Genomic DNA, 18,362 nt, shown 5'->3' with positions numbered 1-18,362 from the left:
TTATAAAAAGTAGTGATTCCAACGTGAAATATTTACAAGACACATCTCATTACTTTCCCTCCCTTGGCCACCGACCCCCACCCCCAAAAGCTGCTTTCTATGTAAGTTTCTCACTGGACTAGCGAGTGAGAAATGTGTTTGAAGACTAGGGAAACGAGAAAGGTATGCGGGCTGCTAGAGGGTTTCGGGTGGGTTGTTTGAAAAAGGAAGTGAAGGAATTCAAAGTTTCACGTCATGAGCCTAAAGTAAGGCGTGTCCGGGCCGTCCCGAAGGTGTTTGGGGAAATAGGTTTCTGCGGACAAAGACCAGGGCGAGGCCCAGGGCGGAGCCTCCGCGGCCCCGGCGCAGGGACTCGGCCTAGCCGGAGGACGGGGCGGAGCGCGGCCGGCACCGTCGAGCCGGCAAGATGGCACCGCCCACGGAGCTGCTGGCCAGGCCCGAGCGAGGCAGCGCGCCCGGCTCCCGCGCCATGCGGCGGCTGGTGGCTGTGGGCTTGCTGGGGATCGCGCTGGCGCTCCTGGGCGAGAGGCTCCTGGCACTCAGGTAGGTGGGACTCCCGCGCGCCCCTCCTCGGCGGTCCCCAGGCTGGCTGTGGCCGCGTGGTGCGGGGAGGGCGCAGGCTGGGGGAGGGATTCCTGCGGGACCTGGCCCTGCGGCCGGGGGTGGAGAATTTTTGATTGCTGTCCCTCCCCCAGCTAGTTGAACCCCCATCACCCCGACTCTCCGCTTCTAGTGAAAAAACTAGCAAAGTTTGGAGTGAATCGCGACACTTTTCTTGAAAGTTTATAAGCCCTTGTTGCTAACAAAGTTCTTTTCAGTTTAGGCTGACAAGAGAATGCTTTGCAATTACTCAAGGGCCAAACTAGTGGTTTAAATTGAAAACAAAACTACTCATGCATTGAAACCTTAATTATGAAGATTTATTTCAGGTCATTGGTGCTGTTTCTCCTTGTTGCCCAAACCAGACCCGTCTTTAATAAAGTTGTTCTCCACCCGTTTCTGCATAGTTTGAGAAACTCTTCAGCTGTAGATCAAACACACTTGAAATATTCAGCTACTGTTCTTACTTCCTATTTATTCACCAGGGAAGCCTGAAGCCAGAATGCCAGACAGTGCAGACACTATTCCATCTCGTATTTTAGTTTTAATGAAAATCTCTGGTAGGTAGACATCATAGTTTATAAATTACCAACTCAAAGTTTGTTTTTTATTTTATTTTTTGTAGAGATGGGGTCTTGCTGTATTGCCCCGGCTGTTCCCTAACTCTTGCACTCAAGCAATCCTCCAGCCTAGGCCTCCCGAGAGTGCTGGGATTACAGGTGTGAGCTGTTCTGCCCTGCCTCAACCAAAATTTTATAGGCCTCATGCAAACGAGTTCCAGAAATACTGAGCACCTGCTATGTGTAATGTTCTCTCTTAGGCTCCTGTAGTAGAGTACGACCCTTATGGAGTTTAATACAGGGGAAGAGAGAATTAAAATACAGTAAATGTATAAATTAGGATGTCCTAAAGGTTACAGACACAGAAGAACCCCATAGGCTTAAAGAGGAAAGATTACATCCCCTGAAGGTGGAGTTCCAGAGGGAGGAAGAGACATTCGACCTGACCTCGAAGTGTGGGTGCAACACATATGGGCATGAAGGGGCCCATGTCAAATGTATAGTGCAGCAGGAGCAAAGGGGCTAAGGTGGGAAGTTGGAAGACTAGCAAATGGGCCAATTTGAAGGGAGCATAAAGTCTGGAGATGAGAATAGTAGGGTGGTGGGAAGGATAGGTTTTGAGGCCATTAAATATAAGTTGAAAAATGGGGCCCCACTTTGATAGGCCCAATAGTCTTTCAAAAGGGAAATATTGGTGGGTTTTGCTTTTCAACAAGAGCTTAATATGACTAGTTGTGTTTTATAGAGATAAGCCTGGAAGGGGGGATTGGAGTAGAGCAATGGTTTTCTGTATATTAGAATCTCCTGGAGGGCTGGTGTCTGAGTGGCACCACCGAAGATTCTGATTCAGCTGGTCTGGATCAGAATCTACAGCTCACACCTGTAATCCCAGCACTGTAGGAGGCCTAAGCCGGAGGGTTGCTTGAGCCCAGGAGTTAGTGACAGGCCTGGGCAACATAGCAAGATCCCACCTCTACAAAATGAATAAATAAATAAATAGAAAATTTTGAATTGGTAATTTATAAACTGTGGTGTCTACCTACCAGAGATTTTTCATTATAACTAAAATGTGATATGGAATAATGTACTGTTTGGCAAGCTGGCTTCAGGGTTCCCAGGTAAATAGATAAATAAGGAAGTACATAATGTAAGAACAGTGGCTGACAGTAGCAGTGGCATTTATTTTTAAAAACACTCCTGATAATTCTAATGAGCAGTCAAGGTTGAGAACTACTAGAATAGAGAGCAGACATGGGGTAACTGGTTAAGGTATTGCAGTAGGTCAGAGAGGATAACAGGGACCCAAACTCTGGAACCCCAGGGATGAGGGAGAAGTCAAAGGTGCTATCAGAGTTTGTGCCACAGGTCCACTGTCTCATGGTTGTAGTTTCATCTTCTGATAAAGCAGTGCAAAGAGGAAGCGTGTGGTGGCTGAGATGGGAGTGAGAGTTGAGGAAAGAACGCTTATGGGTAGGAAATGGACATGTTGACCTTAATTTTCATGTTAGGTAATGCCCATTGTGCTCTACAGAACATTCATGAGTTGGATGACTTTGTATATGATCTGTCCTGCTCTCCATTTCAAAGGCAAGACCACCAAAATTCACAAGCTTATTATGTTGTCACTAATGTGTAAGCCACCAGTTTTTCTGCAAGTTGGAAGTTTTCTCAACAGTCAAATTTTCCCCCTTCTCACTAATCTTAAGGTTTTAAAGTTATAGCTGCAAATCTAAAAAAAAGTAAAAGTAAATAAAACTTATTGACAGAATGCACCTGATAGTTTATTTACAGGTTTTTGTTTGTTTGGTTTTTGTTTTTCTTTGTTTTTTATTTTGACACAAGGTCTTGCTCTGCCACCCAAGCCAGAGTACGGTGGTACATCAAAGCTCACTGCAACCTCAAACTCCTAGACACAAGCAGTCCTCCCTCCTCAGCCTCCTGAGTAGCTGGGACTACAGATGCATGCTACCATGCCCAGCTAATATTTTTATTTCTTGCAGAGACGGGGTCTCACTTTGTTGCCCAGGCTAATCTCAAACTCCCGGCCTCAGGTGATGCTCCTGCCTCGGCCTCCCAAAGTGGTAGGATTATACGCATGAGCCACCACCCTTGGCCTACTTTACAATTTGATGCACCTTTTCTTTACGTGACTGTGATGTACTTTATTGGGCAGTGACTTTATAAAGTGGTAACTTTATTGGATATGTGGAGCCCCAAATGGGCTGACGTGAGAATGTTGGGGTAGGTGGTGGGTGGCTGGATTTAGCAAAGAAAAATGTAGGCTACCCAGTTAACTTTGAATTTCACATAGATTTTTTTTAGTATAAGCATGAAATACTTATACCATACTTTTAGCATTAAGCGTGGAATTTGGGACATAATTATACTAAAATATCATTCATTGTTTATCTCAAATTAAAATATAACTGGGTACCCTGTATTTTATCATATGGTCGAGTGCCTTCTGTCAGAATTTGGTGACCCTTAGAGTCTATTTTAAAAAGGAGCACGTTTGGCCGGACACAGTGGCTCATGTCTGTAATCCCAGCACTTTGGGAGGCTGAGGCGGGCAGATCACTAGAGGTCAGGAGTTCAAGACCAGCCTGGCCAACATGGTCAAACCCTGTCTCTAATAAAAATAATCCCAACTACTTGGGAGGCTGAGTCAGGAGAATTGCTTGAACCCCAGAGGTAGAGGTTGCAGTGAGCCAAGATTGAGCCACTGCGCTCCAGCCTGGACAACAGAGCAAGACTCCCTCAAAAACAAGAAAAAAAGCATGTTCCCACCTCCCCATAAGGAAAGGCTCTTCAGAGGAAGTTGAAGGGATAGAGGCTTTATGTTTGATTTTTGCTTTAATCTGATGCCTACTGTTTGATTATTCAATATTTAGAGATGGTACTTTGGCAATCAAGTTATTTCTCTCCCCAGGTTGCCCACTTCAATTTTTAGTATAAGGATGTCCCAGAGGAATAAATGTCATCAATGTATCAATGTTGTCTTTCTTTTTCTGAACTGTAACTGGGATTCTACACCCTCCTTTTCCACCCCTCCCTAGTTGAGCAATAAAGGGAAAAATAACAGTATACAAATATTCCCAGACCAGTTCCTGGTGTCAAGGTACACAGCCATGGATGAATCATGAGGCCTGAGTGCATCAGAGACCTAAGCGTGAGAAGGAACCCCCAGAGTACCCTGTGAATGTTCTCCTTGCTGCCTGGCACCTTTTATGACAATTCCCACAAGAAGCTATGTGGTCTGTTTCTACTTCTGAAGGAGCAGCCTTTTACCCTTGTTTTTTTTTTTTAAACCACCATCCTTTAAATCATTTATTAGGTGACTCTTGTGTGCTGGTCAGTGTGTCAAAAGTGTAAAAACTTCTTTATTTTTTAATCTATCTTTTCAAAAATGTTTTCTTACTTTTTTTTTTTTTTTTTTTCTTCAAGGCAGGGTCTTGCTCTGCCACCCAGGCTGGAGTGCAGCAGCACAATCATAGCTCATTGTAACCCAGAACACCTGGGCTCAAGCGATCCTCCCACCTCAGCCTCCTAAGCAGTGAGGACTATAGGCATGCACCACTACACCTGGCTAATTAAAAAAACATGGCCGGGCACAGTGGCTCATTACTATAATCCCAGCACTTTGGGAGGCTGAGGCGGGTGGATACCTGAGGTCGGGAGTTCAAGACCAGCCTGACCAACATGGTGAAACCCCATCTCTACTAAAAATACAAAATTAGCCAGGCATGGTGGTACATGCCTGTAATCCCAGCTACTCAGGAGACTGAGGCAGGAGAATCACTTGAACCCGGGAGGCGGACGTTACAGTGAGCCATTGCACTCCAGCCTGGCGACAGAGTGAGACTCTGTCTCAAAAAAAAAAAAAAAAAAAAAAAAAATTTTTTTGTAGAGCTGGGGGTCTTGCTGTGTTGCCCAGGCTGATCTCAAACTTCTAGCCACAAGTGATCCTACCGCATCAACTTCCCAAAGCACTGGGATTATGGGTGTGAGCTACTGAGCCCTGCCAAATTTCTGTATATTAAACCAAAATGTACATTTACTGATATTTGGAAAGAAAGCTCTTTTACTTTTATGCCTTCATCCAGTCTTCATAGATATCTTCCGTTTTACATTGTAACTGTAAATACTGAGGTTGGAGAGGTTAACTAGTTAGTTCAACAGAATAATATAATTATTGAATAATATAATTAATGAATAATTAGTGCTGAACCTGTCCCCTCAGCCAGGTCTCCTGATTCCAAATACAGTTTGCCCCAGCTCCCCACAGTCTTCTAGCTTCTCTGCCAGTGGAGCAAATTTTCCCTAGGTTTACAGGCCTAAGCACAAATTCTTAGTTACTTAGTGCAAGTATTGCCAGAGCCCAAGGGGTGAATTCCAAAGGGTTTTTACAAGGCTGTACATAAAAGATAAAGCCCTGACTTGTATATCACTTGCACATAGGAGATAAAGCCCCAGCAGTTGTATGTAAATTCAAAAGCAGAGAAGTATGGCACAAAGAAACTCCTGATAGTAACACTGTGTTCCCACTTTGCTTAGGGGCATATTGGCACCATAGCATGGTGCACCCTTACTGCTACCTGCCATGAGGCCAAATAATAGCTAGTAGCCCCTGGTCTCATTCTACTCTGGATGGGTACTGCTGTTTCCTGAATGAAAGACACTGAGATTGATTTCATGCTAATGACTGTTAGTAAAGAGTTCATGCTTTCTATTCGCAATAGCAAAGACTTGGAACCAACCCAAATGTCCATCAGTGATAGACTGGATTAAGAAAACGTGGCACATATACAGCATGGAATATTATGCAGCCATAAAAAAGGATGAGTTAATGTCCTTTGTAGGGACATGGATGAAGCTGGAAACCATCATTCTTAGCAAACTATCACAAGGACAGAAAACCAAACACCACATGTTCTCACTCATAGGTGGGAATTGAACAATGAGAACACTTGGATACAGGGTGGGGAACATCACACACCGGGGCCTCTTGTGAGGTAGGGGGTTGGGGGAGGGACAGCATTAGGAGATATTCCTAATGTAAATGATGAGTTAATAGGTGCAGCACACCAACATGGCACATGTATACATATGTAACAAACCTGCACATTGTGCACATGTACCCTAGAACTTAAAGTATAATTAAAAAAAAAAAAAAGTGCATGCTTTGTGGACAGGTAGCCTGAGTTCATTCATAGCTCTACTATTTACCTGAAACCTTGGACTAATTATTTAACTTTTCTGTGCCCCAGTGTTCTAATCTGTAGGATGGGGTACTACCTGCTCCACAGTAGGACTATGAGAATGCTTAAAATAATGCCAGGCACACAGTCAGCTCAATAAATGTCATCTATGTAGACAATGAAATTCAAGTGTAATTCCTTAAACCTTTGTGCCATACATCCCTTTGGCAGTCTGGTGAAGCCTTCATTCCTTCTCAGCATCATGTTTTTAAATGAGTAAAATAAAATATATAGGATTACAAAGGAAACCAATTATACTTAAATACTGCTACCAAGCTATTTTAAAATCTATGATGTAATACGCTTTTTTAATTAAACCCTTAAATGGATCTAGAGGTAGGTAAATGTCTAACAGAAGATATTTTGAAGTTGCGATGAATGTAAATGGCACTTTGAGCTATCTACAACTGAAACGCGATAGAAAAGTATCTATAATTTCTATTAGTGACAGTCACAAATACTACTAATAGTATTGTGGTTTGTTGCTTACACTCATCATCAAAGGAAATACTCAATTTGAGTTAAAGGTTTAAATAAAGATGTATTTTTCCCCCATCCAAGTTCATGGATCCCTGAATTCTACCCATGGATTCCTTGGTCACTGGACTCCATAGGGGTCACTTGGGGAATGATTGTGACACCACTGAAGGAAGCCAGTGGATACTGTTTGCTGTATTATACCTACCATAGGCTCGTGATGAGGAAATAATAAAATAAATAACTGTAATGAAAAAGAAAAGAAAGGGAAACAAAAGGAACCTAAAACAGAGAAGGCAAATAGCTTTCCTTTTGAGTGTCAATTTTAACAGACCTCCTGTGGTTGCGAAAAAATGTGTCTGAGGCTGGCTCTGGGTTAAAGGGAGAGTGCTATTATTGATTAGCGGTTCCTGCATGACAGCAGAATGGCAATAGCCATGCATCTCTGACCTAGCACAGTCATAAGCATGTTATAGACATAAAGTATTAGGGAACAAATAGGCTCTAGCAAAAGTAAAGAGTGTTCCTCCTCTCATATCATCACTTATATGTGTTTATACCATTTATGTTGTACTTTTTTACATGAATACTTTTAGGTTTATTAATCTAATCCAGAAAGGTTTGTATAGCTTTCTCTATTGAGAGAAATATGTGTATTTCTTAAATACACAAACTTCTTAAATCTGATGCCAATGAGGATTGCTTCCAGCCACAAGTAACATACATCAGATTAATAGTAGTTCATTCAAAGAGGGATTTATTTTCCTCACATGACAAACACCTCTGTAGGTGACCCAATATAGAGCTTGCTCGTTGAGCTAGTGATTTTATCAAGGAACTGGGTTCTTCATATATTTTCATTCTTTGTTCTCTCCCTACTGACTTTATAGCTGTATCTTTCTCAAGGATGCAGAATGGCTGCTGCAGTCTCAAGCACTGTGTGTGTGTTCAAATCATGAAAGGAGATTGAGTGATGCTAGCTAGCTCTCTTCTCATGACTCTCCTTTGTATCAGAACACAGTGTCTTTCCCCAAAACCTGGGTCATATGATTACACCTCAATACAGGGGAATCTGGGAAAGCAAATATTTGCTTTGCCCACCACTACAATAGAAACAGCAAGGGAGAAAGAAAGGGGGTTGGGCATGGCATTAATTTTGTCAGCCACTAGGGTCTGCCACCCAGAAAACAGAAGTCCACTAACAAGCAGGGAACTGATTGTTCTGCCAGGGAAAAAGTCTGGCAGTTTCCTACTGAAGAAATTTGGAAGTCTTGATGGTCCAGGAAGGATAGAAGCAAAACCTTCATTTTCTTTTATCAAAAAGGAAAGCCAAAAAAAAAAATTAGTTAAGTAGAAGTTATGCACAACCCTCGTGTAACTCTTCCATGTTAATAGCAGGTAAGCTGCATATGAAAACATGATATTGTACAAGAAAACTAGTTGACGAAGATTGCCCTATTTCGCATTGATTACTTATGCAAACCTAAGTTGACTCTGAAACAGAATCATATTAAAGCCCATATTAAACTTTTCAAACAATCAGAATGTGTTACTTTGAACAGATTTTATTTAATTCAAAGAGATTATCTTTGAAAAAGGTAGATGGTAAACATCATTATCCCTATTTTTGTATAGTCAAATAGACATAGTATAGTAAGTTGTGTAAATTTGACATCCAAACCAATGCATGATACTAAAACTTGATGTACAAACAGCAGTTATAACCTATTGCTTTGTATCTGCATCTGTTTCTGGAGTCATATAACATTAGTAGAATCTTGGCGGTGTTTTAGGCTCATCCTTATTTTATCCATAAAGAAGACTGACACCTATAGAGATTAACTGACCTGCCAAGGGTCATGGCAGTTTCACTGCTAAGACAAGAACACAGATCCCTTTACTTCTTTCTGAGAAAAGTACAAAGTAGTTTAAAGCAAAAGCTTCCCTGCTTCCAGCACTTCTGGCTAAGTTGCACCTTGGGAAAATTGTTTTGACTGATTCAATTTTCTCATCTTTAAAACTGGAATAATGCTACCTAATTTATAGTGTTGTTTGAAGAATTAAATGAATGCATGGAGGTAAATCACTTAGAACAGCGGTAAATTATACCTGATTTTATTATTTATTTCCTTTGACCACCCACGATTATCATCAGTGTCATCCTCATCATCACAATTAAGATTACTACCACATTAGGCTACATAAACTTTTTTTTTCTCTCTCTGTTTTATAATTTCAATTTTATTTTAGATTCAAGGGGTACATGTGCAGGTTTTACATGGGTATATTGTGTGATGCTGAGGTTTGGGGAACAATTGATGCCATCACCCAGGTAGTGAGCATAGTACCCTGTAGTTTTTCAGCCCTCGTCCACTTCTCTCCCTTCCCCTTCTAGTAGTCCCCAGTGTCTACCATCGTCATCTTTATGTTCATGTGCACTATTGTTTAGTTCCCAGTTAAAGTGAGAACATGTAGTATTTGGTTTTCTAGCTTATTTTTCCTCTCTTAAATCACTTCTGTGACACGTAGGCCGTGAGATTTATTGTATTTTTTAATGCTTTATTTAAAAATTTGTATTATTTAATATATTTAATGCATTTTTTTTATTATATTTAAATATTTATTTTTACTTTTTGCCTTATTGCTATATTGTTTCAAAAAATTTAACATTATTTGAGTTACATGATTTCAAATACATACTGATTAACATTTTAATTAGAAACTTTATGTATGATATGAATTGCCAAAATGTGTAGTTGGTACAACCTATGAGTCGCTCTGGGTTATCTAGAAGAAACTGGTAGCCTGCCCCATACTCTAGAAGCCTTCCCCAGTGTCTAGACCTCAGAAGCTGTCAGGGATATGCACAGGAGAAGGACACATGGCAAATAGCTATTTTGTCTCTTAAATGTGTGGTATGTGGGAACCACTGAAAAATGTAAAGTTTCTACAAGGTGCTATTTTTATTATTTATGGCTCTAGAGAACAGAGAAGGTGAAAAATGTGAGAGAGAAGGGAAAAGCCAATAGTATGTGGCCTTCAAAACAAAAGATCCCACAGATACTGCCCCAAACTGCTTCCTGGCCCTCTAGAGTGGAGAGGGAGGGGGAAGACAGCCTATTAGAGTTCAACATTCTCTTATTATTTCCTCCTTTTAATTTTCTGGGTATACAACAGCAAATAGTTTTGCTAAAGTAGTTACAAAACTAGTTGGTGTTCTCCAACCTTCCTATTCCAATACATACTGTCATGGATGGGTACACTAAAATCTCAGAATTCACTCCTGTATCACTCATCCATGTAACCAAAAACCACTTGTACCCCCAAAAGCTATTGAAATAAGATAAACAAATAAATTCTTATTTAAAAAAATACTGTCATAGGGATGCTACGTTCTTTTCTTTTTTGTTAGTAACTATTTGTGGGATGTCTTTGGTGTGTCAGGCTCTGAGCAATGCCATTTTCTCTTGGCTTCTTTGCAGTCTCTGTGTGAGGCTTACAGTCATTTTTCACTGTTTGACTCTTCAGAAGGAAGACAGGGCTTCTGGTTCTACATCTGGAACTCTTTTCCCACAACACCAACACTGAGAAATGTGACGTGGTGCTCTGTTTACATTTGCATAGGAACTTGCATTATAAGTTTTATTTGTTGAGTTATTGGCTTTTTTTTTTAAATAACCCACATCAGTATATAGAACTTTGCAATAGGCATTTTTGTTTTAACTTCATTTCTGGTGCAGTTTTATGTTCCTACCCTTGTTTTTCTATTTTCTCTTTCATCTGCTTTAGACTTACACTGTGTTTTATGTATTGCTGTAAGCCTCTTTAAACCCTTTCTAAAACAAAGCAGGGAATACATAAACAAATAGATTTTTTTTTTTTTTTAACAGAAATCGACTTAAAGCCTCCAGAGAAGTAGAATCTGTAGACCTTCCAAACTGCCACCTGATTAAAGGAATCGGTATGTACATGAAAATGCTTATTGGGCACATTGCATTTTTTGGCCATTAACATTAAAACACTCATTAATGGCATTTTAGCATGAAATTACTGCTTTTCAGTGGGTAAATCACATTAGATCAACAAAAACCTCTTTAGTCAACCTCTTGATCTCATGCACCCTGTATTTATTCTTCTTTCCTACCCTGTATTAGTTTAGCATTTGATTTCTTGCTTGTTTTGTGACTTCTCTGAACTATTTTTGTCAAGTCTGTATTGTTTGTCAGGTATGGCCGCTGCAGTCTGTTCTGTGAGCCTTGTGGTCAGCTACTGAAGGAAGCTTTATGTAGGCAGTGACAGCGTTTACCCTGCTCACTACTCTATAACTAGGATCTGATCTTATGGCTAACACGTAACTGACCAATATGGTTTGGTTGTGTCCCCACCCAAATCTCATCTTGAATTGTAGTTCCCATAATCCCCATGTGTCGTGGGAGGGACCCAATGAGAGGTCACTGAATCGTGAGGTGGTTACCCTGTGCTGCTGTTCTCGTGATAATGAGTGAGTTCTCATGAGATCTGATGGTTTTGTAAGGGCTTTTCCCCTTTTGCTCGGCACTTCTCCTTGCTGCCGCCATGTGAAGAAGGGTGTGTTTTCTTCCCCTTCCACCAAGATTGTAAGTTTCCTGAGGCCCCCCCAGCCACACGGAACTGTGAGTCAATTAAACCTCTTTCCTTTATAAATTACCCGGTCTCAGGTATGTCTATTAGCAGCCTGAGAACGGACTAATGTACCGGCACTTCACAATATGTATTGTAAAAACTTGTTTTTATTTTCTTTTCTAAGCTATGACTGCAGAGGGGGAGTCTCCCTCTTCCCTTGACTTTATGTAGGATGTATTGTGGAGTCTGAGTCTTTGAGGAGGGGTTCCTAAGAGCAAGCCCCAGTTTTGCTATAGATAAGGAGGGATCTGTCCAGATTCTTCTCCAGCACTGAGGGTCTCTCTGGTGTGTTTGCAGTTTTTCTCCAAGGTAGAGTCCATGTCTTGCTGTCTTTTATCCTTTATCATCTAAGTACATGTCCCTAGTACATAATAGACTAGTAGTTAGTAACTATTGTTAAATTATCAATGAACAGTAAATATTGGCTTTCCTTTTTTTTTAATTTTAATTTTTTTTTTTTTTTTTTTTTTTTTGAGAGGTGGCCTCACTTTGTCACCCAGGCCAGAATGCAGTAGCGCAATCTTGGCTCACTGCAGCCCTGATCTCCTGGGCTCAAGCGATCCTCCCGCCTCATCCTCCCAGGTAGCTGAGACTACAGGCACATGCCACCACTCATGGCTAGTTTTTTATTTTTGTAGAGACAGGGTCTCGTTATGTTGTCCAGGCTGGTCTTGAACTCCTGGCCTCAAGCAATCCTCCCAACTTGGTCTCCCAAAGTGCTCAGATTACAGGCATGAGGCACTGAGCCCAGCCAATATTGGCTTTCCTTAGATATGGTTCATGGTATGATTAGAAACAAAAAGAATTAGAAGTCAAAACACCTAGTTTCTAGTTCTATTCTGCCACAATGTAACCTTAGGCAAAGTTGGTTTTTGTATTTGTCACCTATAATGATGAGTTTGTGATTAGACTAATGGTTTTTAGACTTTAAAAAGCCTGGGACCATTTATTTATAATCTTACTCTGAGAGCCACAGTGTGGAAATAACTAGACTGTCATTGAGTCCCTTCTAGTCCTTTACAACAACATCCTTCTCTAGAGGTAGGAGAGACAATTTAATATTTTGTTTTACTCTTTAGAAATTAAAACTCAGGTTACATGGAAATGTTCTCCTCTCCGAATAGGTAACATTGTTAAAAAAGTTTTGAGTGTCCTTCATCTTTTTCTTTTTATGAATACTCCTGTACATAATTTTTAAAAACATAAATGGGGTCAAATTATGCATAATATTTCAAAACTAGCTTTTTGTACTTAATACTAGGTTTTGGAAACTTATGTTTGTACATAGAGTTATCTTTTCTTCACAACTGCACAGTATTTTTTGTGCAAAGTTCATATAAACAGTGTATGTGCAAACAATGTAGAAAGATATAAAATGGAAAGTAAATAAAAATCAAAATCTCCCATCAAACTCTTCATCACCCCCAACAGAAATAACCCCAAGGATAAAGCTTCCTTTTTATCTTTCCTGATAGTTTCAGTGCATATGCAAACAAATATATTGACTCTTTTTTCACAAATAGAATTTTAGTGTAAATATTTCACAACCTTCTTCATTCCTAAAACAGTGTGAGCAGCTTTCCACATCAGCATATTTACTTTGTTCTTTTTAATATTTTCACATTCCATGATTTATTTAACCAGTCCCCTTTTAATGTACATTTGGGTTGTTACAGTTTTTTGCAACTATGAACAAATCAGTGAACATCATTGCTGTTGCGTTTGTGTGTCTGTAGAATACATCCTTAACAATGGGATTGTTGTTCCCTTAGAATATGTGTTTAAAGTTTTGACAGTCATTGCTAAATTGCTCTCAATTTGGCAACAGTAATAAACTCAGTACCTCAGTTGTAACCACATTCACTCCAGACAGGGTTCTCAGCACTCTTTTAGTAAAAATAAACCATCAGTTGACAGTGCAACCTTCACAGTTTCTCTACAAATACCTTGCTTGCCTCCCTTTCTTTTTTTCTTCTTTTAAATCCGCTTCCTCAGGTTGATCTGCCTCTCATTCCTTAGGCATCTGTTTCCTATGTGTTCTTTCTCCTTTTTTTCGTTGATACTTTTGTATTTCCCCAGTTCTACCTCCCCTCCCCTAGACTGGTTGGCTGTTCTGGAATTTCCCTTCTTTCTTTCAATTGCCCAAACACTTAGTGGGAGGAGGCAAACTCATATCAGATAGCAGATTGACTCCATCTGTGCTGGATCATGCAGACAGTTCAAGAGTCCCAAGTAACTTAGCAGCTTCATCTTGCCTTCCAGCTGCAATCAAGAGGAGCCCTCTCAGAACTGGTCACTCAGCAAAAGCCAGATGGCATTAGTAAAAGATGTTGGGCAAGGTTGGGAGTTTGGGCCGGTGATCTCTTAGGTTACTTTTGCTGCTGAGTTAATAATTGTCACATTATTAAACAGCCCTTGGCCCTGGGAAGCCCACCTTCTGTGAATACAAGTCTCAGAGTAGACAATAGGGCACAACCAGCCATGTTACATGACAGACTGCCAAGTGCATTCCTCTTACAACTCACTGGGATGGAGCGCTCCTCAGAGAAAAACAAGCCCAGCAACATTTATATTCTGAACAGGCATCTGTCTATGTTTGTGACCTTTATGTTGTGATGTGTGTGAGCTGCTGTCTGGAATTGGAAAGAATGAGGAAATATGTCACCTATGGCCCCTCTTGTGAAGTGTTAAATGCCTCTGAGGCACTTCAAAAGGCAACAGAGCGGAGAGGATGAGTGATTAGAAGCACATTTGGGATACATTTTTAGATCTAATTAGAATTGTGCTTTTTTTTTCTTTTTTGCTTTGCCCTGTGGTTAGCACACACCATATGAACGTTTGTCGAATGCTACGTTAGTGATGCATAATGGTTAATAATAACTTGTGGTTATATATCTTTAACAACAGTTGCTTATTCACAGGTCTTTGATAATAAGGAATAACAATGTGCTGGACACACATTTCTATACAGGCAAAAGCGACTTTTTATGATAGAGAGGGCTGTTTCTTGTTTTCTGTTTTGAAAACAGTAGTAGCTATGCACTTGAGGCCAACTAATCCCTCTAAGAGGTGAACCCTCCTTCCCCCTTGCCCTTGATTTCCATCAACACACACATACATATGCACACACTACAGTGCTTCAGTCACCATCACTGGAAGTGAACTATGTGCAACTTTTGGGTGCTTTATATATATCATATCATATTGTATCTGTTTTAATAAATCATAGTTATTGACTACATATCATACAGGATGTGTGCCTTCTGTGGATCAGAAAGTAAGCTCACTATTTAGTCCTTTTTAAAAATTCCTTCCCGATCTATCTTATAGACAGAAACTAAGCTTTTATACACCCAAGATTTGGCAGATTAACATCTGCATATTAAAATGTCAAGAGCTAGTTAACTTTATTTGAGGCTTAAAAGTTAAAAAATCTTATTTTCTAAATGTCTGGCCTTCAAAATTTGAATGGACAGTCTTTCTCAAGATAACTAACAATTTTATGCACTTGGCAGTCAAGACCTTTACAATAACTGCTGCTTGGGAGATTGGGGGAAAAAAAGCATTAAAGTTTGTGGCCCTTATAATCAAGTACTTTACAGTCTACTGATGGGAGAAAAGGAAAACAAAACAAAACAAAACAAAAAACCACTGTGAGATATAGATATGTCCTTTCTTTTTCTAACAGATAAGTACCTGAGGCTCAAGGAGGTTAAGCAACTTTTGCAAATTCACTTTCCAATATAGTGTCTTTTCGCAGGGTGATTAACGTATATACTTGATGAGTGAACCAGAAAAGTAGAAAATAATATGTTACATTACATATGGGATGCTCTATTGGGTATAGTAAAGGATATGTTGCTGTTATAAAATTATAGTCACTTAGAGAAGAGATGTTTATTTTTATTTTTCTCTCGTCAGTCTTAAGGTAAGCGAATGGCCTAGGGTAGTTAGGTGACTGTGTTCCATATGGTCATTCAGGGACAAATGCTGATAAAGCAACACAGCTATCTTCATCTAAGACTAGAACTCTGCTTGTTGCCATTTCCCAGCAGGAAGGGGTTGAAAGAAAATTTATATAGATTTTTTTTCTACCCAGTAGTTGCATATATATTGTATTCCCACATCCTATTGACCCAAACTTAGACATATGGCCACATCTGTCAGCCAGAAAGGGTGGGAAATGTTATCTATAACTGTGTTGCTACGTGCCTATTGCTAAAAAGGCTAAAAAGGAAGAAGGGGAACGTGGATGCTGGTGAACACTTGGCCACCTCTGACACAGATAATTGCTAAAGCAATAAGAAGAGATAGAAATTAAATGTGCTAAGCTAGGAGACTTTATAAAGAAAGGGTTTGTCATGCTATGCTGTGCCATTCATGCGTTTTTGCTCATGCTGTTCCTTGTGCCTGGAAATTCTCCCTCTAATTCCCCTGAGCAGTGGATGCGGTGGATACCCTCCCCAGATCCCCCCCCGCAACTTCCCTGAGTGTTGGCTACCAAAAGCTCTGAGTGCACCCAGGGAGCTAAGTCCTCCTGCCCACAGGCAATAACGGACTGACACGGGGTAGATTAAAAGAAATAAGGGACACATCAATCAATTGAAATGTGTGGGACCTTACCTGGACTCTGAATTAAACAAACTGTAAAATTTTTAAAGCTACACCTTTTAAAAATGATTGGCTATTTGAACACTAACTAGATATTTGATGATATTGAGGAATTATTGTGAATTTTTAGTGTAATAATGATATTGTGGTTTGTATAAATGTATTTAGGGATAATATGATGCCTGAGATTTGCTTTAAAATAACACAGGATGAAGATAAGTGGTAGGGCTGTAAGGGAAACAAGACTGGCCATGAGCTGATAACTGTTGAAGGTGGGTACTGGGTGTATAAGGATTCACCACACCATTCTCTTGATTTGTGTCTATTTCCCATAATAAAAAGTTTAAAGAGAGAGAACCGATGAAGGGGAGGGAGAGAGTCAAGCACACAATAAGAGTGACAAAACAGTGCCATATCAGCCCACAGTATTAAGTTTTCACATATTTACATAAATATCACCTGGAATGCAATATTGAAATTAATGTATATCACTAGAATAAAAAAAGTAAAGATTTATTAAATTTGTTTTGAAATTAAGTTGAAATACGAAAAAGACAGAAAAGGTTTTGAAAGAGGTTTTAAAGAAAAGTGCCAGATATTCATTGGTAAAGATGTTGGTGAGAGGCTTGGAAGCAAAACTTCAGGGGAAAAAGACAACATATGGAATTGACCACAATTGAATTTACAAGTGAAGTGGCTTTACAGAGGAATCAGGGGATGTTTCTGAGAGAGGAAATTCATTAAATTCTAACTTGAATATTTTCTGTTTGCTTTTAAGTCAGATCAAAGGCTTTGAGTCCCAGCTTCCCAGTTCGTGACCTTGAGCAATTGCTTAACTTTTCCAAATCCTCCATAGTCTCACTCTAAAATAAAAGATGATCATACTGCCTCTTAGTATTATGAAATCGTATGAGATACTGTATGCAGGGTGTTTACAAGGAGCCTGGTGCTTGGTTACCTAATGTATGTTAGTTATTATTATTAAATTAGAGGAGCAAAAATTTCTCTGGCATTGACTGCTCTTGACATAATCACACCAAAGAGGGGATATGCGATGATAAAACCTTCCTGCAGTAGTGGCTATAGAAATGATGACGGGGAGATAGATGATCTGGAAAATATTCCAAAGAAGGCTACAGATAGATACATTTTTTCCATTGGAATTAGGCAATGGAGTTAAACAGAAGTTACAATATGGTTGAAATAAATGTATTTTTTTAAAAAAGATTTCTCTTTCCTTAATTATTAAAAAATATACAATTTTGTAGAAAATTTTAAACAAAGTATAAAGAAAAAATAAAAACCATTCATAATCCTATCAAAGAAGCATTGTTAATTTTTTCTATATATCCTCTTTTTCCATGTGTGTAAGCATTGTATACTTGGAAATTAAATTTTCTAAAATAATTTTCAGGAAAAACAAATTTTAATTAATTGAGCTTCTGCTAAATAGGACTGAAAAGCAAAACCTGGACTAGAATTCTCTCTCTCTCGGTGTGTGTGTGTTTGTGTGTGTGTGTGTGTGTGTTCATGTGTATGTGCTGTGTATACATGTGTATGTGGTGTAGCGTTCCCCTGATTCTTAACTTATTACCAGTGGACAACCACCGTGGAACTAGAGTCTAGTCGTTCTTAACCTTTTTGGGGGAATCACAGTCTCTTTTTTGAATATGATGAAAATGAAGGACCGTTTTTACAGAAACGCTCTCATCTGTGCATACATGAGACATTTGGCATTGCATAGAATTTCCGAGGGTTCACAGATACGTTGAAGCCCAAAAGTGATCCACGGACCCCAGATTGAGAACCCCTCCACTATGCCATGCTTAAGCTTATTTCCATGTATCTTCTTTCTGAGGAACAGGCAGATGGGTCATCTTTACAATGTGAAGTTCTTGGCATTTTTATTTTGTTTTGTTTTTCTGCACTACAATGGAGCAAGCAACACTGGAGGCAACTGGCTAAATGCAAACTCATGAAGCAAGACCAAAATGGCTGGATAGATAGATGCTGTTTGGTTTTGACAACCTAGAAATAATATTGAAGAAATCCTATGGAGAAGTCTTAAAGAGGAAGATTGGATTTTGTAGACTCAAAGAATGTGTCATGGTTTGGCTTAATCTAAGCCATTTTTATTCTTCTTTTCTTGTGTTTGGGTCTATTATCTGTCTGTAGAATTTATACAGTGAGACTG

At 39.7% G+C, this 18,362-nt stretch overlaps 1 protein-coding gene across 1 annotated transcript in view; it reads left to right on the top strand.

The window, feature by feature from the left end:
• The first annotated feature begins 222 nt into the window (after positions 1-222).
• Positions 223-18,362, top strand: part of PON2 (paraoxonase 2) — a 30,394-nt gene continuing 12,254 nt past the window's right edge. The window contains exons 1-2 of the mRNA XM_003252517.3: positions 223-543; positions 10,786-10,856. Of these exons, the coding sequence (XP_003252565.1) occupies positions 407-543; positions 10,786-10,856 (208 nt within the window). The 5' untranslated portion in view covers positions 223-406. The remainder of the gene's footprint in view (positions 544-10,785; positions 10,857-18,362) is intronic.

This window comes from Nomascus leucogenys, chromosome 11 (assembly GCF_006542625.1).
Source record: "Nomascus leucogenys isolate Asia chromosome 11, Asia_NLE_v1, whole genome shotgun sequence".
NCBI classification, from domain to species: Eukaryota; Metazoa; Chordata; class Mammalia; order Primates; family Hylobatidae; genus Nomascus; species Nomascus leucogenys.
Note: the sequence above shows the minus strand (reverse complement) of the source record. Positions and strands in the feature narration are given on the sequence as shown.